Genomic DNA, 25,393 nt, shown 5'->3' with positions numbered 1-25,393 from the left:
CGGTAGTGCACTGTAATTTCCAGCTTGCTTAATGTCAGGAAAGTGTTTCTCAATTGCTAATACTTGTTTTCTCCTAAACAGGTGTTTATCAAACAAATCAAAACACACACACACACATACAACCATGCCGATTTGCATTTTTGACTTACCTGGGTCCATTACTTCTTTATTCTATTTATCTAGTGACTAGTGTTGGCATCAGATCTGCTAATTTGCTGCCACCATTATCCTCCCTCCCCCACACCACTTTACAACCCAGATTGTTAGCCTGTGAACTTCCTCGCCAGTCATTGGTCCCTGGTTATTAGCCCGCGAACTCCCACTATTTAAGAATAGCTCCCCCGCCATTTTCTCTCTCTCCTCCTTGCTTTCATGCTCTCCTCCTGGCTTTCAATCTCTCTCTTGAGTGCGCTCTCTTTCTCTCATTTTCTCTCTCTCACCCTCCTGGGACACACTCTGCCTGTCCACTTAATAAAATCTCTTGTGAGTTCCCGCGGCAGGGGTGGTTTCTGGGTGCTGTCATTTTTGCCATGACTCAGATGGGCTCTTCTGCCACCATTAGGTGGGTGGAATCCCATCTGTCGCCCCCAGACGCTGGTCTCACCTTCCATTCCCCTGGAGGCTTTCCTCCACATCCAGACACCTACCGGCCTCCTTCAGTAGTTTGCTTCTGCCCCGGGTTTGGTTACCTGGGAAGTGACTGTTGAGCGTCTGGCACCCCCAAGACTCTCCCCAAGTTGGGGGAGCCCCCAACCACGGTTCCTGCAACCGTGGCTGAATCTCTGTACTGACTGCTGTGGGAGAGCTCTGGGCTGCAGGGACTCTTCCCTGAGAGGTGGGAAAGTTCCAGACTGATGTACTCTTTCCCGAGAGGACTGCCTCTTGCGAGACCTACTCTGGTCCTGGGTTCTCTTTACAACATTTAATCTCTATGAAAGCACAGTGCCGGGCACCAGGTACCCCTACAGGCTTAGCCTCCACGCTTATCTAGTGGTAGTGACGACTCCATGGAAAACCCTGCCTTTGGTCGGGTGATTCCCTGGGGGCCAAGGGACGCCTGGCCTCTATATTCACCAATTCCTCTCTCACAATGGGCAGCTCACTCTCGATTCCCGCCCATACCCCACTGGGTTGCCTCTTAGTTAATTTAAGAGTCTCTCTGCCTCACCCTGGACCTCAATCCAAATGGCACTTTAGATCCCTACATTTTTAGGGGAGCTTTTTAATTTCTGAGAATGCTCAGGAAACTGGAAACAGATTTCCCAACATTATCTTTGCTCTTCCTGCAAACCTGAAGTTTCTCTCTCTCTCTTCTTCTCCCTCCCTCTCTCTGCCTTTCTCTTTCTCACTCTATCATGCTATAATTAATGGCCATTATTATTTTTTCTTCTAGGACTCATTTTGTTTTTCTTAAATACTATATTTTTCAAACTCACAATTTTGATCCTACATACCTAGGTTAATGGTTTTTTGATCAGTTCTATTTTTATTCAACACTAGAGTTATTTTAGAACACCTATTACTTCGCATTGGAGATAAAAACTACAAGGCCTTTGCTTTTGTGTTATGTGTATATTGTGTTTTCTGTCTATATATGTGTATCCAAATATAATGCTCATAAAAATAAAATTTTTAAAAAATGGATCCAGATACTTTTAATTCACATGATTTAAAAGGTTCAGTTTAAATTGGGTAAACAAATGAAAGTAAAATGTCTTTGAAACTATTTACCTCACAAGTCCCAGGTGGTAAAATTAATAAAATGTTTATCTCTAAAATGTCTAATATCAATTATTTCTAGGACTTTTCTTCCACAGGAAAGAGACAGCAGACACTATTCAATACACTTGTCTGATATCTTGATTTTTGCAGTAAAATTAGTAGATTTGACATATATGGGATTATTCAAATATGTTTAACTCCTCACTAAAAACAAGGTTATAGAAGGTTCTAGGTATGGAAATATATTTAGTAGAAGGGAGAGGAAAATGTTTCTGGGTAGGAAAGTCTGTGATGAAACTTGGGATGGGATCCAGGGTCATTGCCTGCTGGCTCTCCCCTCATGGGGATCTGAGCCGCCTTGACCATGGCCCCTCCTCCCTGATCCACCATGGTGTTTTTCTGCCTCTTGCCATTGCTGACCTCCTCGCCCACCACAGAATTAGACTATGGACAGTCTTCCCTCTCCTGGCGGTGAGTCCTCAGAGCTCTTCTATGGTGGCCCTGAACTAACACCCTCTCTCTCTCTCTCTCTTTCTCTTTCTCTCTCTCACTCTCTCTCTCTCCCTCCCCCTCTCTCTCTAGGAAAACCCCAGCACTGGGTCAGGGTCTCCCTCGGCTTTGGCCTCAGACCGGTTAGGGACAGTAACAACTTTCACTGATGGTCTGCTCCTACGTGGGAAATCAGAGAGGTTGTGGGGACACCCTTTCCTCTCCTATTTCCCTTCTCCAGACTCCTGAGAATTCTTAGCCATGTGCTCTGCCCAATCTAAAATTCTCTGTAACCCCTACCCCCTTGACCCTCTCCTCAGAAACATTTGGCCTCTCCATTTGACTCCAGATCTCAAAACTTGCAGACTCATTTTCTACTGCAACACAGTCTGATAAGTTAGATAATGATTCCTCTTGACCAGAGAATGAGACTTACACAACTTCTGTCAACACAGCAGCAAGCCAGTAGAGAGTCCCTATGTTCAAACCTTCTCTTCTCTTCACTCTTGCCCCTCTTTTTCTCAAAATAACTGTAAAGTCGTAAACATTAAAGTTAAGGCCCAGTACTCTTACTTTATGACTGGTGAGACTGGTTTCCTGGATATTTAAGATCAAACAGATTAAAATACAGGGGCCAAGAAAACCAATATTTGGTTCTTGCCCTCTGGGTCAGCCTGAACCCAGGGAATGGGAGAGCTTCTCTAAGGAGCTTTGCAACTCTGGGCCACTTATCTCCCGATCAGGGAGATTAAAGAGACCACTAGAGGATTAAAAGCCAACCAGTGCACCTGCTGCAAAGAGGAGGGTCATGGAAAAAGGGAGACATCCCTGATGCTTCCAAAGGAAGACACCTCATCAAGGAAACCCTTCCTAGCAAATGACACTAAAGGAGCTAAGAAGCTGCTCTCAAGTTCTCCGTGAGTAACCACTGTGGGAACTCAGCTGACCCATAACAACAGATTAAGAACAAGGTCAATTTGACCAGATTGATCTTGAATGCCTACCAAAACAGTTAAAATCAAAACATTAGCCAATCCTGGGCATTTAAAAGAAGAAACAATAGTTAAACATAACGTAAGATATACACTTATGTTAGCCCCAAGAATAAGTAAGACTGGAGGCTACTAAAGAGATTCTTAGGAAGGAGTGCCTGATAACCATCAAGAGAAACTACCAGAGTCAAACATTTTTGGTTATTTTAACATCTACAGATCTTCCTAAACAGGACCATGCCTGCTAAATTGCCCTCAGATGTTCCTACAAGATCAGATACACAAGTTCCGGAGCTGGTGGACACACAAGTTCACCAACCAATCGGCCAATCAACTGCTTCTCTTTCAAGATTACCAGCACCTGACACACAAAACCAAGACCTATGATTCACTATTGACAACTCTGGCTCCAAAAACTCTGCTCCCACTAAAGTTCTCCCTAATCCTCTTTTTTTTTACAGGAATGAGACTCTTCGCCCCTAACCAGAAGGAAGAAGCTGCAGAAGAAAGACCATGGTCACACCCCCAGTATCTATAAAAACAAAAAGGGAGGAATGTTGGAATCAGATCTGCTATTTTGCTGCCTCCATTATTCTCCCTCCCCCACACCACTTTAAAACCTAAATTGTTAGCCCACGAACTTCTTCACCAGCCACTGGTCTGTCATTATTAGCCCATGAAATTCCACTACTTAAGAATAGCCCCCCCACCATTTTTTCTCTCTCCTCCTCCTCACTATCATGCTCTCTCCTCCTGGCTTTCACTCTCTCTCTCTCTCTCTTGCATGCATGCTCTCTCTCTTTCTCTCATTTTCTCTCTCTCACCCTGCAGGGAGACACTCTGCCTGTCCACTTAATAAAATCTCTCGTGTGAGTTCCCACGTCTAGGGTGGTTTCTGAGTGCTTTCAACTAGCATAATTCATTCATCACATATTAAAAACTGTGATTGGGGGTCATACTCCTCGAAGCCTGTATCAATAAGTAATCTGAGTTTGGAATTGAATCATTAGCACTCCTTCTTGTAAACCATGTCTAAGTTATTTTTTGTGTCATTATACATGTGAAAGGGGAGAAAAAAGGATAAATAGTATGGTAAGGGTATTATCTACTGATCATGGATGTGTTATATCACTCTCTGTATATTTTTTTAGTTATTGTTTCCTTAACTCCTGTACTGACAATACTCAGCAAAGTTTCTCTGCATCCATAAACTTGTCTGCTAAGTAAATCAGATTCATAATCTTGAAGTGAAATTTTAAACTTAAGTATGCTTTATTTATGTTAAACTGAAATCAAGAACTCTCCTGTGTACTCCATTTGACCAGCAGCCTACTAAGGAGATTATCATCATTGGCCTACAAATTAGATAAAAAAATATTTTGTCTCCTCACTCACCCCTGTTAATAATTAACAAAAATGTTCTTACCAAGGTGATCTAATGATTTCTTTTGTTTCTTTAAACTTATTTCTGTCCAGTATTTCTGGTGTTCCAAATATATTTATTGAAAACTTTGGAATTTGACATACAATTTTATTTTTCACCCAAAAAACAAATACTGACCATGCTTATAGAAAGCAATGATATCATTGAGAGTCTCTCTCTCTCTCTCTCTCTCTCTCTCTCTCTCTCTCTCTCTCTCTCGCTCAATAATGATTGGCTTTATTTTGACCACATGAAGAATGTTCACAGTCAGAAAGTACACATGCACCTCGCCATGCAAATGGAAAGGAAAATGACCATGTATTCCACTTTCCTCCACAGAGAACAACTCTAAAGGCCATGAGCAGGATTGGTGGGGTTGTTCCACTCCTGGAAATTGGATCTCATCTCTGGTATGATTTCATATACACTGACAGAGACATATTTTGTATTTAAATTACTGCTAAGTCATTATGACATGAAATTTTCTCCTGTATCCATCTTCCTAGGCATAGTGTTTAAGAAACCTTGTTTTCTCTCAATGCTTCTTCACAATACCTTTCTTTAAGAGAATTCCATAAGACCCAGGCTGCCTTCCATATCTCCCAGGGTCAGGGCTGAGGCCCCTTGGGGTAGCTGGGAGGAAACATTTGGGGCAGCTACTGCTCAGGAACTGAGGTTCTGCTGTCTCTTGCCTGCTTGCTGAAGTGTCTGAGTGACCAAATGCTGCCACGCCCAAGGACTGGGTTGGAGGACCAAGAAGGAGGGAGAGATGGAGGTAATTATTCAGCTGGTTGTTCCCAGTAACTCATGGAGTGAAGGCTCAGGCCTATGACTGTCCAGCAATGTGTTGGCAGTTGTCCAGAAGTGGGGCCTTAGGCTGAGGCTGTCTTTGAATTTGTGATCTTCCTGACTCAGCCTCCTGAGCTGCTGGGATTATAGGCATTGCAAGTCTTTCAGTTTTATTATTAATTCTGTATGTTGATGACTGTCAATCTATTTTTAACATTTTCTACCAATACTGAGACCTTGTACTACCCAAACAATTTTCAGATATCACATGAAAATCCCTTTTGGGCAAAAACTAAACTCATCATAACTTCATGCAATTTTTTCACCAATTGTTACCTCTGACAATAAATGTTACCACTATGCAATAAACCCTCAAGATTAAAATCTAGGAATGCTACCTTATTCCATGTTTTCCCCTAACAATTTTTTTCTTCTTATTCATCAAATACTATGCAATTCACAAGGAATTCTCATAAAGGTATCTTTCTCTATCACCTCTTTTGGAAAATGTCCCTGATGATACTTTCCTCATGCATGGGGAAGACCAAAGTGTTCACCTTGGTGATTCCCATGGTTCTACCACTGTCCCTGCACTCAGTATCAACACTAAAAATACAGGTATTTTTAGTATACCACTGGAATTATTTTATTTTTGGCTACTTTCTCAAGTAATTCCGTAAGACCTAATATAACTCAAAAAGACCCCTACAATAATGAAAATAACCTGGGAGTGATAGACTGAAGTGATTCAACAACATATCTGTGTAATTGGGGCTATAAACTTTTAAGAAAAATGGAACAATGTTCATTATCATAGACCTACCTTAGGTAAAGGTTTGGCAGGTTTGCAGTGCAAACCTCCAACAAACTCGAAATTGGGTAAGTATGGACGAGGAAATTCAAAATCCCAATATGTCCGAATTAGCCAAATTTCAGCTTTGCCCATAGTCTCACATAATGTAGTAGGTCTTCCTGGAGAAAATGAAGATTTGGGTGGAGAAAGTTAATATACATATTTGCTAAGAAAAAAAAAATGTACCACAGATTACCTTATAAGCTATTAGGGAAAAGAATTAAGACCAGTAGAATACTTACAATGACTATATGTTAAAAGGAAGAAAGGATCAAGAAAAGGAGGAAGAACAAAAAGAGAGGGTAAAGGGAGAGAGAAAGAAGGAAGGGAGAAAGGAGTAAAAAAAAAGGGATTGGGGGCACTGAAGGAGAAATGATATGTAAGTATAAATTCATAACTGTAAAAGAAACAAAAATTTAACAACTATTGAGAAATTTAGTACTAATTTTTTCTCAGTGCAGAAAATAGATTAACTCCATCAAAGCCTCATTCAAGTCACCTCTCAACAATTTCCGAGTTTTTATCCAGGAATACATCTCTGTCTTACAGTTTCTATATTCTCAAACATATCATTGAAGGACCCATAACTAATTCAATCCATCATTTTTCCTGGATCAAATCCTATTTCTTAAATTGATTTGTTATTATGTTTTCAGTAAACAATTCCTGATTAATTCACACCCAATACAACCCGTTTCTATGTGAGATGCACGTATAAATAACATTAATACCACATACTTATTTTAGTGTTAACTTATATGATGGTTTTTGAAAGGGGCAGATTCTAAGTATTAACTTTAGGAGTTTTGTGAAAAAGGATGAGTATTTGTAAATAAAATCAACCTCTCCTACACACAAGAAAATGTGTTGTGCAACTGAGAAAAGCAAAAACTCAAATGAGAATATTTTCTTACTAAGAACTCTAATATAATTTGTAACTATATGAGCCTGGAATAAAAAGTCTCTTTAAATAGTCATTACTTAGTAGTGCTTGAAGTCATGTGTGAAGTCACATAGCCAATGTCTTAATTTGATCATGAAGAAAGATGGCCCAAATATTCTCAACTTGAAATTTCCAGAGATTGGAAGAGAACTTTTCCCCACATCTTCCACATCAGACTGTTTAAGCTCTGTATGTGCCTTATTTTGTGTTGAGCATGTAGCTCAATGGTAGAGGCCATACAAAGGCCTGGGTTTGATCCCTAGCACTTCAAATACTGGTTGCTTTATTTCATGTGTGCTTCATCCTGGCTTGATCCCTAAGTGAAGTTTATGTTCATAAATTCCAGACCAAATTTTTAGGAAAACCTAAGTGAATTCAGTAAAATCGTATTTTAAAATAAGTGATTCACAATTACACACATATAGTCAATGAAAACTGAAAATAAATTTGAACAAAAGTATACAAAATTGGCAAATAATTTCATAAGGCATTTTAAAAGTTATACTGAAGAACTATGAATAAAAGTACTGAATTAAATTATCATCAAATCCTTTCTTGTAATTACATTATTTATATAAATAGTAGTAAACATTGGACAATTATGTGAGCAATATAAAATTGATAAATTATCAAGTATGAGCTGCCAAGTGAATATTGTTATTGATTGCTTCTCTTATTTTAAAAGTATATGTGAGTCTAAAAAAGATGATTTTTAATTCAAAGAACTCATGGAGGTAACTTGAGTTTATTGCTACATACCTTACTGTAATAGATGTAGCCAAGAGAAAACTTTCCAGAGTGACAGTTATCAATTTCTGAGGTGAGATGTTAGCTAGACTGACATGTACAGATGACTTCTAGGCTATCTAGATATTAGCTTATTTCCAATGGCATGTGAGAAAATTCATATGCACAATTTCTGGAACACTTTTTTTGAAGAGTAAAAGTATATTCTCTATTTCATCTTCATTTTCCTTCAGGTCAGTCTACAAATAACCTAGTCCAATTATCTGAGCAAGAACAATCACACAAAGTATATAAAATAATAAGATAATTAGTTCTGGATTCCTGGATGACTTTGTGACTAGAATTTACTTTCTTCATGTTGATAGTTACATGAGGGAGAAATACTTTCTGTGCATTTATGGTGTTTTGTTGTATATGTTTTTACTGCACCTCACACTGTAGAGTCAATTGTTTCATGGTAGGTGACATATCATAGTACCACAAACCAGAATAGTTAACTATGGATGATATGAATGCTGTTAAATCCTACAAACATTTTGAAAACAGAAATGACGGGATCTCCAGTCAAATAATTTATGTACTGTGAGAAAAAGAGTTGTATGTAGTATGATCCCAGATATTTTTCACCTGAGTCACTAGAAGAAGTGAGTTTAATTGAATGAAATGGGGAAAACTTCCAAAACATTTTGGTGCCAGGTAAATTTTGAAATACAACTAAACATCTAAATGGTGATAGATATTTGGACTTACAGATGAGCATTACAAGGGAGACAGTCTGTCCCAAAATGCAAATTTGGGGATCATTGGCATACAAATGATAACTAAAATCAAATAGTTTCATGAGATAATGAAAGAACTGGGTATACACTGAGAACATTGAAAATTTGAAAAAGGTTCACTTCTAACTTGAGAGGCACATATAGTTATACTGTGGTATGTGCTGAGTACATTCTAAAGACATAGACTGAAATGTTTGACAGTCCCACAAATAGAAGGAAAACATGAAAAATAAAGAAAGCTTTAACTAGTTCCAAAGTCTCTAAAACATAAGTGGTAATAGAAAAAAATAGAAAAAACAAAAAATAGAAAACATAAAGCAGTTGTAAAAATAAAATATGCCAGTGAACTCAGAGAATGAAAATGTATACAATGTATGGAAATGTATACAAAGTCTCAGGTTAAAGACATGGAATTTATATTAGATTTTTAATTCAGTTATATATCAATTATATACTAAAGAAATAGAAAAAATAAAGAACAGAAATCATAAACCAGTTGTAAAAATAAAATATACCAGTTAACTCAAAGAATAAAATGTATGAAAAGTCTCAGATTAAGCTCATGGAATTTACATTAGATTTTTAATTCAATTATATACTGATTATCAGAAACACATCAAAATATTAGCATAATAAATAACTTCCAAGGAAGGACAGCAAATGAATTATTTTTTCATACAGTCACATGTGTATTACTTCACAGTTTTATATGCAATATATTTTTCTGTCAACTTACTTTATAGTTTTTACATACATTAATGTTTTAGATGAAGACATTTTGACCAAAATTATAATTAGATATTTTTTTGTTTTGTTTTGTTTTGTTGTGGTGCTGGAGATCGAACTCAGGGCCTTGTGCTTGCTAGGCAATGATTAGATATTTTTAACCTAGTGTTTTCTATAACCGGAAACTTTTGTCTATGTGAACTTATTTTATTTCTACAATTATTTCATGGATTTTCTTTCTTTTGTATTTCCCCCACTTTATTGTATTTTTCTAACTGGGTGACTTTAAATTTAGTAATCTTTCATTTTTCCATGAAATGAACTCCCTAAGGAAAACATAATGGAATTTTGGGTAAAATTTAAAACTCCATCATAATTGAGAAAGAATATTACAGATTGTCCATAAACTGACAATATCACTAGAAAGTCAGAAGTAGAGCCATCAAACTCACCCAGCTGAATCTGTGAGCCTATTTGTAATAAGGACTACTCTGACAAAATAAAGTCATTAAAAAATAATTAGGCTGCTGTTTTACACCACAGGGCTTAAAAGTTTTGTTACAAAAGTTTACTCTCCCATCAACTAATTCATAGACAGTTTTACACTTAGAAATTTAGAACCACTTTTCAAAAAGCCTTTGCCAATGATGAAATCGAAACTATTCAGAAAAAAATCTTAAAATTATATGGATTACAAATAAATGGAAAACAGCAAATATGAAACTTGAAGTATAGTTGTAGCATTTATTATAATGAACAAAAAATAAAATGCTTGTAACTTTTGAAGTTAGAGAAATAGTAGAGTAAAAAAAGAAAAAGAAAAATTGACATCGTGTGGAAAAGGACATTATTATAAATAGAAATCATATTAATATCATGATAAAAATCAACCCTACTTATAATTTAGGTACTATAATCCTACGATGATTAGTTAACTGAATACAGTAATATTTTAATAGAAGATAAGGAAAAGTTAGACTTGTTCTAGTAATGAATTAATAGTTTAAGTTTTTAAAAAATGTTATACACTTTGTAAATAGGTAAAGAGCAAGATCTTATGACCATTTCAAGAAATACAAATAATATTATTCATAAAGTTGAAAGTTATTAGTAAATTAGGAATAGAAAAGTGCTCTGTTTACAGTACACGCACAAAATTTTTAAAAAGCTTCATTAAATGTAGCTTTTTGTGTTGAAATATTGTGAACATTCTAATTGGGACAAGAAAAAGTCAATGGTATCTATAAGGACATATCAATCCAACAATGTTCTACACTACTACAGTTGAATAAGAAAACAATTATGTGAACAAAGAAGATCTAGGTGATTATCTACCTAATGATGCTTTGTTATGTTGAAATCCAAAAGAAAATAGAGATAAGTCATTGGAATTTATGACAGTTTAAATTTTGAAAGATATGGCAAAATATAAATAAAAATGTCTGTGCATAAGCAGATGAAAATTTAAAATAAAATGTTTGTTTTTAAATTTAAAACTGAATAATTTCTAAACGATTTTATAAACTAGGGGCTGAGTTGTAGCTCAGTAATAGAGTACTTGCCAACCATACCTGAGGTTCTGCTTTGATTCCCAACACCAACAAAACCATGTGTAAACTATATTTAGAATTATAAAATCTTATTAAAACCCATAATAATAAAACAGCTAATATGTTCATGGACTACAGGGGTCTACCCTCATAAGGATGTCTATTCTCCCAAATTGATATACAGATTCATTGTAAATCTCACTACAATATAAAAGTCAGAAGTTACAGAGAACCTGACAATTTTTTTATTTTAAAAATTTTAATGCTTTATTCAAATGTTCGCTTCTAGCTTTCTTTCTTTTTTTTAATTTATTTTTATTGTAAATAAATAGGATATATCCTGTTTCTCTCTTTGTACATGAAGTAGAGGCATACCATTTGTGTAATCATACATTTATCTAGGGTAATAGTTTTTGATTCATTCTGTTATTTACCCCAGACCCCTCCCACCCCTCTTATCCCTCTATACAGCCCCTCCTTCCTCCATTTTTGCTCCCTTCTCAACCCCTATATGTGTCATCATCCGCTTATCAGAGAGATCATTTGTCCTTTGGTTTTTTGAGATTGACTTCTCTCACTAAGCATGATATTCTCCAACTGCATCCATTTGCCTGCAAATGCTATAATTTTATTATTCTTTATGTCTGAGTAATATTCCATGGTATATATATACCACAGTTTCTTTATTCATTCATCAATTGAGGGGCATCTAGATTGGTTCCACAAACTGGCTATAGTGAATTGAGCAGCTATGAACATTGTTGTGGCTGTATCTCTGTAGTATGCTGATTTTAAGTCCTTTGGGTATAGACCGAAGAATGCGATAACTGGGTCAAATGGTGGTTCCATTCCAAGTTTTCTAAGGAATATCCACACTGCTTTTCAGAGTGGCTGCACTAATTTGCAGCCCCACCAGCAATGTATGAGTGTAACTTTACCCCCACATTCTCTCCAACACCTATTGTTGCTTGTATTCTTGATAATCGCCATTCTAATTGGGTTAAGATGCAATCTTAGGGTAGTTTTGATTTGCATTTCTCTTATTACTAAAGATGTTGAACATTTTTTCATATGTTTGTTGATTGCTTGTAGATCTTCTTCTGTGAAGTGTCTATTCATATCCTTAGCCCATTTGTTGATGGGGTTATTTGTATTCTTCATGTAGAGTTTTTTGAGTTCTTTATATATTCTGGAAATCAGTGCTCTATCTGAAGGATGAGTGGCAAAGATTTTCTCCCACTCTGTAGGCTCTCTCTTTGCATTGCTGATCGTTTCCTTTGCTGAGAGAAAGCTTTTTAGTTTGAATCTGTCCCAGTTATTGATTCTTGCTTTTATTTTTTATGCTATGGGACTCTTCTTAAGGAAGTCTGATCCTAAGACAACAAGTTGAAGATTTGGGCCTACTTCTATAAGATGCAGGGTTTCTGGTCTGATTTCAAGGTCCTTGATCCATTGTGAGTTGATTTTTGTGCAGGGTGAGAGAGAGGGGTTTAGTTTCATTCTGTTGCATATGGATTTCCAGTTTGCCAGCACCATTTGTTGAAGAGGTTATCTTTTCTGCATTGCATATTTTTGGCACCTTTGTCTAGTATGAGAAAATTGTATTTATTTGGGTTTGCGTCTGTGTCCTCCATTCTGTACCATTGATCTACCTGTCTATTTTGGTGCCAATACCATGCTGTTTTTGTTACTAATGCTTTGTAGTATAGTTGAAGGTCTGGTATTTCTGGTATTGTGATACCCCCTGCTTCCCTCTTCCTGCTAAGGATTGCTTTAGCTATTCTGGGTTTCTTATTCTTCCAGATGAATTTCATGATTGCTTGCTCTATTTCTATAAGGTACATCATTGGAATTTTAATTGGAATTGCATTGAATCTGTATAGCACTTTTGGTATTGTGGCCATTTTGACAATATTAATTCTGCCTATCCAAGAACATAGGAGATCTTTCCATCTTCTAAGGTTTTCTTTAATTTCTTTCTTTAGTGTTCTGTAGTTCTCCTTGTAGAGGTCTTTCACCTCTTTTGTTAGATTGATTCCCAAGTATTTTATTTTTTTCAAAGCTATTGTGAATGCAGTAGTTTTCCTAACTTCTCTTTCTGAAGATTCATCACTTATGTATAAAATGCATTGGATTTATGAGCATTAATCTTATATCCTGCTACTTTACTGAATTCACTTATAAGTTCTAAAAGTTTTCTGGTGTAATTTCCGGGTTCCTCTAAATATATAATCATGTCATCAGCAAATACGGGTAGTTTGAGTTCTTCTTTTCCTATTTGTATCCCTTTAATTTCCTTGGTCTGTCTAATTGCTCTGGCTAGAGTTTCAAGGACAATGTTGAATAAAAGTGGTGAAAGAAGGCATCCCTGCCTTGTTCCAGTTTTTAGGGGGAATACTTTCAGTTTTCCACCATTTAGAATGATATTGGCGATGGGCTTACCATAGATGGCCTTTACAATGTTAAGGGATGTTCCCACTATCCTATTTTTTCCAGTGTTTTGAGCATGAAGGGATGGTGTATTTTATCAAATGCTTTTTCTGCATCTATCAAATAATCGTGATTCTTGACTTTAAGTGCTTTGGTGAATTACATTTATTGATTTCCGGATGTTGAACCAAACTTGTATCCCTGGGATGAAACCCACTTGATCATGGTGCACTATCTTTTTAATATATTTTTGTATGCCATTTGCTAAGATTTTGTTGAGAATTTTTGCATCAATATTCATTAAGAATATTGGTCTGAAATTTTCTTTCCTTGATGTGTCTCTGTCTGGTTTAGGTATCAGGGTGATATTCACTTCATAGAATGAGTTTGGGAGGGTTCCCTCCTCTTCTATTTCATGGAATAGTTTGAGAAGAATTGGAATGAGCACTTCTTTAAAGGTTTTGTAGAACTCGGCTGAGAACCCATCTGGTTCCAGACTTTTCTTTGTTGGTAGGCTTTTGATGACTTCTTCTATTTCATTACTTGAAATTGATCTATTTAAATTGTGTATGTCCTCCTGGTTCAGTTTACATAAATCATGTCTCTAGAAACCTTTTGATGTCTTCGAGAATTTGTAATTTGTTGGAATATAGATTTTCAAAATAGCTTCTCCTTATGTTTTGTATTTCAATCATATCTGTTGTGATATTTCCTTGTTCATTCTGAATTTTAATACTTTGGGTTTTCTCTCTTCTTCTCTTTGTTAGTGTGGCTAAGTGTTTATCAATTTTGTTTATTTTTCAAAGAACCAACTGTTTGTCAATTTTTTTGATTGTTTCTTTTGTTTCAATTTCGTTGATTTCAGCTCTGATTTTAACTATTTCCTGTCTTCTACTGCTTTTGGTGTTGATCTGTTCTTCTTTTCCTAGGGCTTTGAGCTTTAGTGTTAGGTCATTTATTTGTTGATTTTTTTTCTTCTTTTATTGAATGCGCTCTATGAAATAAATTTTCCTCGAAGAACTGCTTTCATAGTGTCCCAGAGATTTTGATATGTTGTTTCTTTGTTCTCATTTACCTCTAATAATTTTTTAATTTCTTTCCTGATATCTTCTGTTATTCATTCATCATACAATAGCGTATTATTTAATCTCCAGGTGTTGGAGAAGTTTCTGTTTTTTATTCTGTCATTTATTTCTAATTTCAATCCGTTATGATCTGATAGAATACAAGGTATTATCTCTATCTTCTTGTATTTGCTAACAGTAGCTTTGTGGCATAATATATGGTCTATTTTAGAGAAGGATCCATGTGCTGCTGAGAAGAAAGTGTATTCACTCTTTGTTGGATGGTATATTCTATAAATGTCCATTAAGTCTAAATTATTGATTGAGTTATTGAGATCTATGGTTTCTTTGTTCAATTTTTGTCTGGAGGATCTGTCCAGTTTTGAGAGAGGTGTGTTAAAATCACCTAGTATTGTTGTGTTGTGGTCTATTTGTTTTCTGGCATTGAGAAGGATTTGTTTGATGTACATGGATGAGCCAATGTTCAGGGCATAGATATTTATGATTGTTATGTCTTGCTGATTTATGCTTCCCTTAAGCAGCATGTAATGTCCTTCTTTATCCCTTCTGTTTAACTTTGGCTTGAAGTCCACATTATCTGATATGAGTATGGATACTCCTGCTTTTTTGCTGTGTCCATGTGCATGGTATGTTTTTCCCCATCCTTTCACCTTTAGTCTATGGGTATCTCTTTCTATGAGATGAGTCTCTTGCAGGTAGCAAATTGTTGGATCTTTCTTTTTAATCTAATCTGCCAGTCTATGTCTTTTGATTGATGAGTTCAGGCCATTAACATTCAGGGATATTATTGAGGTATGATTTGTATTCCCAGTCATTTGGCTCTTTTGTTTGTTTGTTTGTTTTGACTCGACTTGATTTCTCCATTATTTGGTTGTTCCCTTAGGGTTGTTCCTCCCTTTGCTCATTTACATCATTGTTTTTCATCTCTTCCTCATGGAATATTTTGCTGAGAACATTCTGTAATGCCGGCTTACTTTTTGTAAATTCTTTTAGCTTTTGTTTATCATGGAAGGATTTTATTTTGTTGTCAAATCTGAAGGTAAGTTTTGCTGGGTATAAGATTCCTGGTCGGCATGCATTTTCTTTCAGAGCTTGAAAAATGTTGTTCCAGGCCCTTCTAGCTTTTAGGGTCTGGATTGAAAAATCTGCTTATATCTGTATTGGTTTCCTCCTGAATGTAATTTGATTCTTTTCTCTCGCAGCCTTTAAAATTCTGGTTTTATTTTGTATCTTAGGTATTATAATGTGCCTTCGTGTGGGTCTATTGTAATTTTGTGTATTTGGAGTCCTATAAGCCTCTTGTACTTGATTTTCCATTTCATGGAAATGGAAAATTTCACTTTCAAATTTGGGAAATTTTCGATATTATTATAATGTGCCTTGGTGGGTCTATTGTAATTTTGTGTATTTGGAGTCCTATAAGCCTCTTGTACTTGATTTTCCATTTCATGGAAATGGAAAATTTCCATTTCAAATTTGGGAAATTTTCGATATTATTTCATTGAATAGATTGTTCATTCCTTTGGTTTGTTTCTCTAAGCCTTCCTCAATCCCGATGATTCTTAAATTTGGTCTTTTCATGATATCCCATCGTTCTCATAGATTCTATTCATGATTTCTTACTGTCTTCTCTGTTTGGTCAACTTTGTTTTCAAGATTAAATATTTTTTCTTCGCTATCTGAGGTCTGTCTTCCAGGTGTTCTATCCTATAGTTTATGCTTTAATGGAGTTTTTAATTTGTTTGTTGTTTCCTTCAAAGATTTCTGTTTGGTTTTTTTTCAATGTTTTAACTCTTTATTGAAATGATCTTTTGCTTCCTGTATTTCTCTTTAAACTGTTGATTGGTGCACTCATTCAATGCCTGCATTTGCCCTTTCATCTCATCTTTCAATGCCTGCATTTGCTCTTTCATCTCCTCGTTTGCTTCCCTGATCATTTTGATTATGTTCTGAACTCCCTTTCTGACATTTTCTGCCATGCTGTCATTGGATTTTATTGCTATACCATCTAGGTTTGTTTGGGTTTTTTTCTTCCCTTGTTTTCTCATATTGGTCAGGTATCTACCCCTCTAGTAGTGAAACTCTGGGATATTGCAGATTTCCTCTATTGACTAATATTGTCCCTGTAGATTTCCAATAACTCACCTCTTGGCCTTCAGTAGCCTGAAGTCTTGAAGGAACTTGATAATGGGGTGTTCCACTAGGAAGCTGGCCTTCTAGGGGTGGTGGCCTTCAGGTGGAGTATATTCCCTGGTGGGTCTGAATTGGTCCTGAGTCTCTCAATACCTCCTCTTCTTGGGTCTTGTCAAAGGTCCTCTAGCCTCCTGTAGGTGTCTCGGGAAGGGAGTTGCCCTTCCAATGATGGTGGTCACACCCTCAGGAATAATTCAAAATACCTACACCAGCCTATAAAGAAGCCTCTGGCTAACTCTGTGATGGCGACAAACCTCAGCATGGTGGCCAGGCAGAGTTGTTCAGTGATGGTGTCTGTCTTTGGCCTGGTCTTTGGGTGGGTTGGCTACCCGCTACCCAGCTCCACAAGGCAGGTGGGTTGGGTTCCAACCTGCTACCTCCACGATGCAAGCGGCCTGACTCACTCACCAGCTTGTTCTGTGACTATGACCAACCAGTGATGGCACCAACCTAGGTGCAGGGGTCAGGTGGGGAGAACCTGACAATTTCTACAGAACTTTATATGCGACTCTAAAAATCTACATGGAAAAGCAAAGAGCCAAAAATAATGAAGAAACTCCTGTCAAAGAGATACAACAGAAGTGGGGATTATACTATAAATGTCAAGAACTAATACAAAGGAAAGTAAGTAGGATAACAAACAGCAGCAAAACCACTTTGGTAACGAAAGTTCTGAATGACAAAGCAACCATTTCAGACATATAGGGTAAGGAAGGAGCCTTCAACAAACATTGATGGAAAATTCCCTATCCCTGTGCAAAAGTAGAAGAAAGAAATGAGATGAGGAAAGTTGAGAAGGAATGATTCAGAGAAGAAAGAAAGAGGAAAAAGAATGGAAGAAAAGTAAAATGCAAAGAAACTGATCCACCTTACAAAATATGCAAAAATAAAATTTTAAGTAGATTAAAATCTTCAAGGTAGGAGAAAAATTTTAGTGTCTTTTCATTCAATTAAGTAGAAAATATTTTCCATTGCTCTTATACAACAGAAGACATATACCAGAATGCTCTCAGCATTATACAAAAAACTATAAATAGTTGTCTTCCTATAGTTACATAGTGGAAAACTACAGAAATACATAATTGTATCATCAAACTAGTATTAAACATAAGTAGCAAGTCCAAGCATCCGTTTTTACACTATTTAGAAAAAATAAACAATACAATATTTAGAAAATAACATCCATGTTAGTACTGCCAAATTTTGCAAAAGAATGTTAAAACCAGCTACTCATGATGATTTCTAAGATATTGGTAACAATCTATTAACTAAAGAACATAGAGAAGTTCATTCTATTATTTTAAGGATGTGCTTAAATTAAACTAAAGTTTATATGCCAATACATGCACTGAAAAAGTATTTGTAATACATATCACAGAAAAAGTTATTCAATGACTAAAATGATAGAACAAGTTACAGGTCAAAGATAAAGAACCCATTAGAAAATGAAAAACTGCTGCCCAACTTCAGAAAAGGTCTGAGGATAAATGCTAAGTGGTTCAACAAGATTAGAAGGCATCATAGCAGAGACACAAATACAATCAATTCAATTTAATGCTGTTTGTAGTGGCAGAGTTGGAACACAAGTACTTCTCTGAACTAAAATTATTTCTTATACCAAATCAAATTAATATTATTATGGTAATACCAAGAATGGTGACAATGTTATAAATCTTAATGGAAAAAGCTTCACATCTGTATCAGGTTAAAAAAGGTAGAAATGTATATTTAGCATTTGTCCCTATTGGTAAAAAAAAAAAAAAAAAAAAAAATATATATATATATATATATATATATATATATACACACATATATATGTGGGCTTATGCTTAATATAGCATAGAAAATGTCTTAATATGAAGACAAACTTATGGCACTGGGAGGACATGAAATGCCAGCTATTTTTCATTTAAATACACTTTGCTCCTTTTGAATTTTTTTAACCATTTTTATTTGTCTTTTTTTGACATTATTATTGAATTAAATTATATACTTAGTGCATTGTATTTGCCTAGGAAGTAAGGAAGATGGGAAAATGGAGGAATAAAATCAATAAGAGTTTGGCACAGTGGCACAAGCCTGTAATCCCAGTGGCTTGGGAGGTTGAGGTAGGAGGATCACAAGTTCAAAGACAGCCTCAGCAACTTAGCGAGGCCCTAAGAAACTCTGTGAGACTTTGTCTCTAAATAAAATACAAAAAAAAAAAAAAAAAAAAAAAAAAAAATTCAATGAGAGAACTTGCACCAAAAGGAAAATCTACTAAGAATGAGGGATTAATTTGCCATATATTTTAAGAATTACATTTCATCTACAATCGTTATATAGACAAAAATCCCATTCCTTTTTTCTGTTCAAGTAGATATCTCTGAAAACAGTTTTGCACTAGGCAACCACCCTTAATTTCAATATAAAAGGAACCTACACTATTCTTCTAGAAAAATTAAGATGTGGAAATATATTGATTTTCTAAATTTGCTATTTTCTGATAACTTTAACACCTATGATAAGGTCAGATGAAAAAGCAATGACAAAACAAACCTCAAACCTTTATTTTTTTGTACCACAGCTTGAACACAGGGGCACTTAACTACTGAGCCACATCCTCAGCTCTTTTTGCGAAAAGATCTTGCTACATTACTTAGGGCCTCCTTAACTTGAGGAGACTTTGATCAATCTAGCCTCAGTCTTTAAGGTGGCTGGATTATGGATGCACACCAAGGTATGCAGCTTCAAACTTCTTTTTAATTAACTTTTTTACATCTTCCTTGCTTGTTTGCTACTGAAAGAATAACAGCACACATTGTTTGGTTTAATCATTAAATCGTTAGCCACAGTTACTTCAAAGGACATTTCTCAGTTCCACAAAATAAATTAGCAAACAGAAAAGTGACTGAAGTTTTCCAGGAAAACCTTACATAGATCATAGAAACAGTTTGAACAGTAAAATCTGAATTCATGTTTGGAAGTGACTCTGTTCCAGAGACTATGTCTACATATAAGTAGGTAAAACTTCAAGGGGAAGTTCTATAAGGATTGTGGGTTCAATTATATTGGTGGAAAAAATAGCCTGTTGATGAGTAACGGGGAAAAACCAAAGTAGAAAGTTTGGTAGAAAAATTTTCAGTTTTTATGAGTGCTTTTTGTCATTGAAGCGTGGTTTTCTTTATTTAATGGAATAACTTAACCTTTGCTAAATATACAAAGTTGGCCCATCATTGTATTTAGATTAGTGGCTATAGAGAATTTAATTTCATACACTGGATACTAAGATGGAAAATATTTGTTGTTCCATGTAACCCAAGTAAAATGGAAAGCAGTGTTTATAAACAAGACATAACAAGGTCAATGTACAACTTGTGCCCATTACAAAACCTGAGGATCTAACCAGGTATATTTAGAAACAAGTATGGCTACTATTTTGTTTTAAATTGTTTTCTGTTTTGACATTGATATAATCTAGTATCATTCATTACCTATGGACTAAAGATCATGGATGTTATACAGATTATCAAGGAACCTATTCATAGAGAATGTCAAATTTTTGTAGTCTTGTTAAAAATACAAGATTAGTTAGGGGAAAAGAGATAACTATTAGAAAATCAGAAGAAATGTGAAAATTAAGAAATCAGAAGCAAAATCATAGCTTTATCATGAGAGACCAAGGTGAAAAGTCAGGGATAGAACCTGAGTTGTCTTAAACCAGTGTGAAACTCTTATGGAGATAATGAAGGACCATTCCTTATTTTCACCAGAGGAATTATCTGATAATATTTTATTAAAACTTTCCTATCATAAGGGGGTCCCCACACACAAAGATGTGTGATATTTCTAGTTCATTCTCTGTTTACTAGAAGAATTCTCCCCATTTTATTCTGCTGTGATATTTCTGCTTCTGCTTACCTTCAATTTATGTGTTCCCACATGATGTCATTCATAACCCTGTATACCAAAGTTTCACACTGATGTATTTATGACTCTATCTCTTCCATTTGTCTCTAACCTCAGAAGTATAACCAAGATCATGGTCCTATTAACCTTAAGTCCAATCTACTAGATGTTAAGTTATTTACTGAGAAACTATTACAGTATAACATTATTTTAAATCCTTTTCTAAAGCTAACAATTTATAAATGGGTTTACTTTAACATTATTAGTTCAATGAAAATCAGTATCATATGTACAAATCAACAAATGTAATACACATAATAAAAAGAACAAAGACAAAAACCACATGCTTATTTCAAGATACAGAAAGACCCTCAACAAAATACAACACCCCTTCATGATAAAACCTCTGAGAAAACTAGGAATAGAGAGAACTTATCTTTCAACAATAAAAACTGTGCATGGCAAACCAGAAACTGACATCATACTGAATTGGAAAAAAATGGAAAGCATTTTACTTAAAATCAAGAAAAGAAAGAGATGGCCACTCTTACCACTCATGTTCAATGTATTACTTGAAATTTTAGTCAGAGGAATTAGGTAACAGAAAGAATAAGTGGTACAAAGAAGATAACAATAATACAAATTATCCATATTAGCAGACAATATAATCCTATACATAGATGATCCTACATATTCCACCAGAAGACTTCAAGAGTTGATAAACAATTTGATCAAAGTAACAACATACAAAAATCAATAAATTTTCTATACTTCAATAATGAATCTGCTCATAAAAGATTCAGGAAAGTAATCCCATTCACAATAGCTTCAAAATATAAAATATCTAGGAATAACCTAAAAAAGGAGGTGATGACCTCTATAATGAAAATTACAGAACACTAAAGAAAGAAATTCAAGGAAACATTAGAAAATGGAAAGACTTCCAATGTTCATGAATAGGCAGAATTCATATCATTGAAATGACCATTTTGCTAAAAGTAATAAACAGATTCAATGTAATTCTCATCAAAAGACCAATAATATTCTTCAAAGAACTAGAAATGACAGTCCTAAATTCATGTGGAAGAACAAAAGACTCAGTATAGCACAAGCAATCCTAGGAAAAAGAGCAGTACAGGAGGCATCTCAAGACACTATTTGAAAATGTAGGAGAGTCACAGTGCCAAAAATAGCATGGCACTGGCATGAAAAGAGACATACAGCATAGATCATCAGACCACAGTAGAAGACACAAAGACAAACCCACACAGACACAGTCATCTGGTCCTTGACAAAGTTGACAAAACCATATATTTGAGAAGAGAAAGCCTCTTTGACAAATGAACTGAGATAACTGAATACACATAGAGAAGAGTGAAACTAGTTCCCTATCACTCACCATGTACAAAAGAAAACTCAAACTGTTTAAAGACCTAAGTATATGATCAGAAGCTTCAAAACTGTTAGGGAAAAGAAATTTCAACATATAGGCACAGGTAAAGACATTCCTATGAGTCAGGAAATGAAAACAAGAGTCAATAAATGGGATGGCATCAAATTAAAAATCATCTGGGCAGCAAAACAACAATGAACAGAGTGAAGAGAAGACTGACAGAATGGTAGGACATCTTTGCTGGCTACTCTAAACAGAGAATTAATAACCAGAATATATAAAGAATTCAAAAAACTCAAAAAAAAAAAACAATAACCCATAAACAGAAGAATGAGAAATTATACTCCATTATATATGCTATGTCAAAATGCATTCTTCTGTCATGTATAACTAGTTAAAACAAATTTTAAAAATTTTTAAAAAGCAATAACCCAATCAATAAATTGGTGGGCAAAATGACATGAAACACTATTCAACATGTTTGGTTCCCAGGGATATGGAAATCAAATCTACACTGGGATTCCATCAGAATGGCAATATGCCAGTGAGAATGGCAATCATCAAGACTACTAGTAATAAAAGCTGGAGAGGATGAGGGGAAAAGAAGTTCTTAGGCAGTGTTAGAATGTAAACTGGTATAGTCATCATGGAAACCAGTGTGCAGGTTCCCAAAAAGTTTAACATAAAACTATCATGAGATCCAGCAAGTCACTCCTTGCTAATTATCCAGAAGAATTAAAGCTGGCATACTACATTGATACAGGAATTCTCATATTTATTGCAGCATAATTCACAACAGTCAAGTTGTGGAATCAACCAAACACTTACTAGGTCATTTGCAGGAAAATGGGTGGAATGCCAACCATCATTATGAGTTAAATAAGTCAGATTCAGAGAGGAAAGCATTATTTGTTTTCTGTCACATGTAGAAGTTGATTGAAAAATAAATGGGAAAAGAAGAGGGAATGCCATGAAAGTAGAAGAGAAACCAATGGGTAGAGCAAGGGATCCAGGAGAAGGAAGAGGAGCAGATGGGCGAGGTGTTGGAGAGTAAACTTGATCAAATTACACTTTTAAGTATAAACAAATATGCCACAATGAAGCCCACCATTCTGTAAAAATAAAAAGCATCAATCAATGTATGTATGAAAAATAAATCAGTGATGGTCTCAGTTGTGTTTTCTCAAATTCCCTTGTAGAAACCTGACTCTATTAGTAGAAGTAGTCCTTAGAGGTGATGAAGGTTAAGTCAATTAAAGTGTAAGGCCCTAATCCAATATGACTGGTATCCCTTGGTAAAGGAAAACACACCAGGGCACAGAGATGGAAGAGGCAAGGCCTTATGCAGACACAGGAAGATATGAATCTACAAGAGGGGAGAAGCACCAAGAAAAAGACACCCTAGCAGCCTTTGATGTCAGACCCCTAATCTTCAGAACTGGTAAAAGGTACATTTTTAAAATCACCAGACTCTGGTCCTTACTTTAGCCGCCCTAGCAAATTAACACAATTGTGGAGTTAAATTAGCTAGGATGTTTTAATACCCACTATCATCTTTTGTGTGGAAGCTTGTATTTCCTCATGATTCTCAAAACCAGTTGAAGTGCAAGTCTTCAGTTGATGGGTTCAGACGAAAATTAGAAAGTAACATCAATCACTAGGAAACAGGTAAGCAACTAAAAATAAGTTGAATAAATATTACCAGTGAAGTGAAAATTTTACTACATTTTTAATGTCTAGAGAAATAAACTCTTTAAGAGCGTTGTATTTAAGTTTTCAAGTCTCTGTTTTATACTCCCTGAAGTATAAAGCACCCTAGGGCATTTTTCATTATGAATAACTATGATGAAACAGTTCACAGGACATACTGAAGTTTCCTACCTAATTAATGAGATGCATAGAAATGGTAGGTACACTGATCCAAGTCAAGAAATTTGAGAGTAATATGAACTTATTCTCAAAAATTGATGAAGCAAAATTCAGATAGTGTCAAAATTCAGGTTAAATTCATAATGAATTTAATTCCATTCTCCAAATAGCTTACATTTCATTTTATTACTGGTAAAATGCAAGATTTTCTTATTATGTCATACACTGCAGTTTTTCTTTTTTTCTTTTTTTACCCTTTAACCAATGAGACATTGAATAGCATAGTAAAGGGTAGTTCAATGTCTTGGAATTACTTATATACTATAAATATATCCGGCAAAAAAAAAAAAAAAAAAAAGGCTTCTTCCTCTCAGCTAGAGAAAGGATGATCAAAGTTCAAGGACAGCCTCAACAATTTAGCAAGATGCTCAGCAAAAATTTAAAAATAAAATAAAAAGAAGGGGGATGTACCTCTGTGATAAGACACCCCTGGGTTCAATCCCAAGAACACTTCCTCCGCAAAAAAAAGAAAGAAAGAAAGAAAGAAAGAAAGAAAGAAAGAAAGAAAGAAAGAAAGAAAGAAAAAAAGAGAAAAGAAGAAAAGGATTAACCATGGCAAAAGAATTCTTGTCTTCCCACCATTCATTGTTATCACTTACAGTTTTATGTGGAAATCAATGATTTGAAAAATGTATTCCTTACATTTCTGCAGGTTTTCCTTTGGCTTCCTAAGGGTCTTTGGATACTAGTGTGCCATGAGAAGCAGAGTCTCTTACCTAATGCCTCACTGTAAAATTGATCCCAATACTGAAAGTCATATTGCTGGAGCATGAAGTCAAAGAACAATGTAAACATCATGTTTTTAAGCCTTTCCAGAAAGGTCATTCTGTCTATCAGTCCTCCCATGGAAACAGGCATGTACAATCTGGGCATGGTGATGCACAAATGTAACCCCAGGAGGCTGAGGCAGGAGGATCTCAAGTTCAAAATCAACCTCAGCAACTTAGTGAGACCTTGTATGAAAAAAAAAAAAAAATTAAAAGGACTAGGGATGTAGCTTAGTGATAACACAACACTGGGTTCAATAAAGAAAAAAAAGAGGAAGAAGCAGAGGCAACAGAAACTTAGATACTAGCTTCAAAGTTTTATCACAGATAAAATTGTAAATTAAATGAGAACATACTCATCCCTGTGAAACAGTTCTTAATATCTTAGGGTCAACAAAAGCAAGAAATAGGTGTGACCCTCCTACTGCAGCCTCCTGAGTAGTTGGGATTACAGGTTGGTACCACTATACCTGGCTTAGCATTGTTTCTTAAAGCTGAACAACCATATCATCTGTAATATACCCATTCAACTAAAGAACAACCATTACAGATTAGCAAAGAAATACATAGTAAATAATTAGTTTACAAGGACACAAAGTATTAATGTAAGACTTGGAAAGAATTCAGATGCCATTAAAAGAGGAAGAAATAGAGTGGAAATCATATAGCAGTGAAACTACATGAACTACTAGTAC

At 35.4% G+C, this 25,393-nt stretch overlaps 1 protein-coding gene across 4 annotated transcripts in view; it reads right to left on the bottom strand.

The window, feature by feature from the left end:
* The window catches only part of LOC124994574 (UDP-glucuronosyltransferase 2A1), a 49,070-nt gene that overhangs the window by 5,729 nt on the left and 17,948 nt on the right, over positions 1-25,393 (bottom strand). For all 4 annotated transcript variants that reach the window (XM_047566661.1, XM_047566663.1, XM_047566664.1 and 1 more), the window contains one exon: positions 6,239-6,387. In XM_047566661.1, the coding sequence (XP_047422617.1) occupies positions 6,239-6,387 (149 nt within the window). The remainder of the gene's footprint in view (positions 1-6,238; positions 6,388-25,393) is intronic.

Source organism: Sciurus carolinensis, chromosome 10, assembly GCF_902686445.1.
Source record: "Sciurus carolinensis chromosome 10, mSciCar1.2, whole genome shotgun sequence".
Lineage (NCBI taxonomy): Eukaryota > Metazoa > Chordata > Mammalia > Rodentia > Sciuridae > Sciurus > Sciurus carolinensis.
The sequence above is the reverse complement of the archived record's forward strand: the minus strand, read 5'-3'. Positions and strand labels throughout refer to the sequence as shown.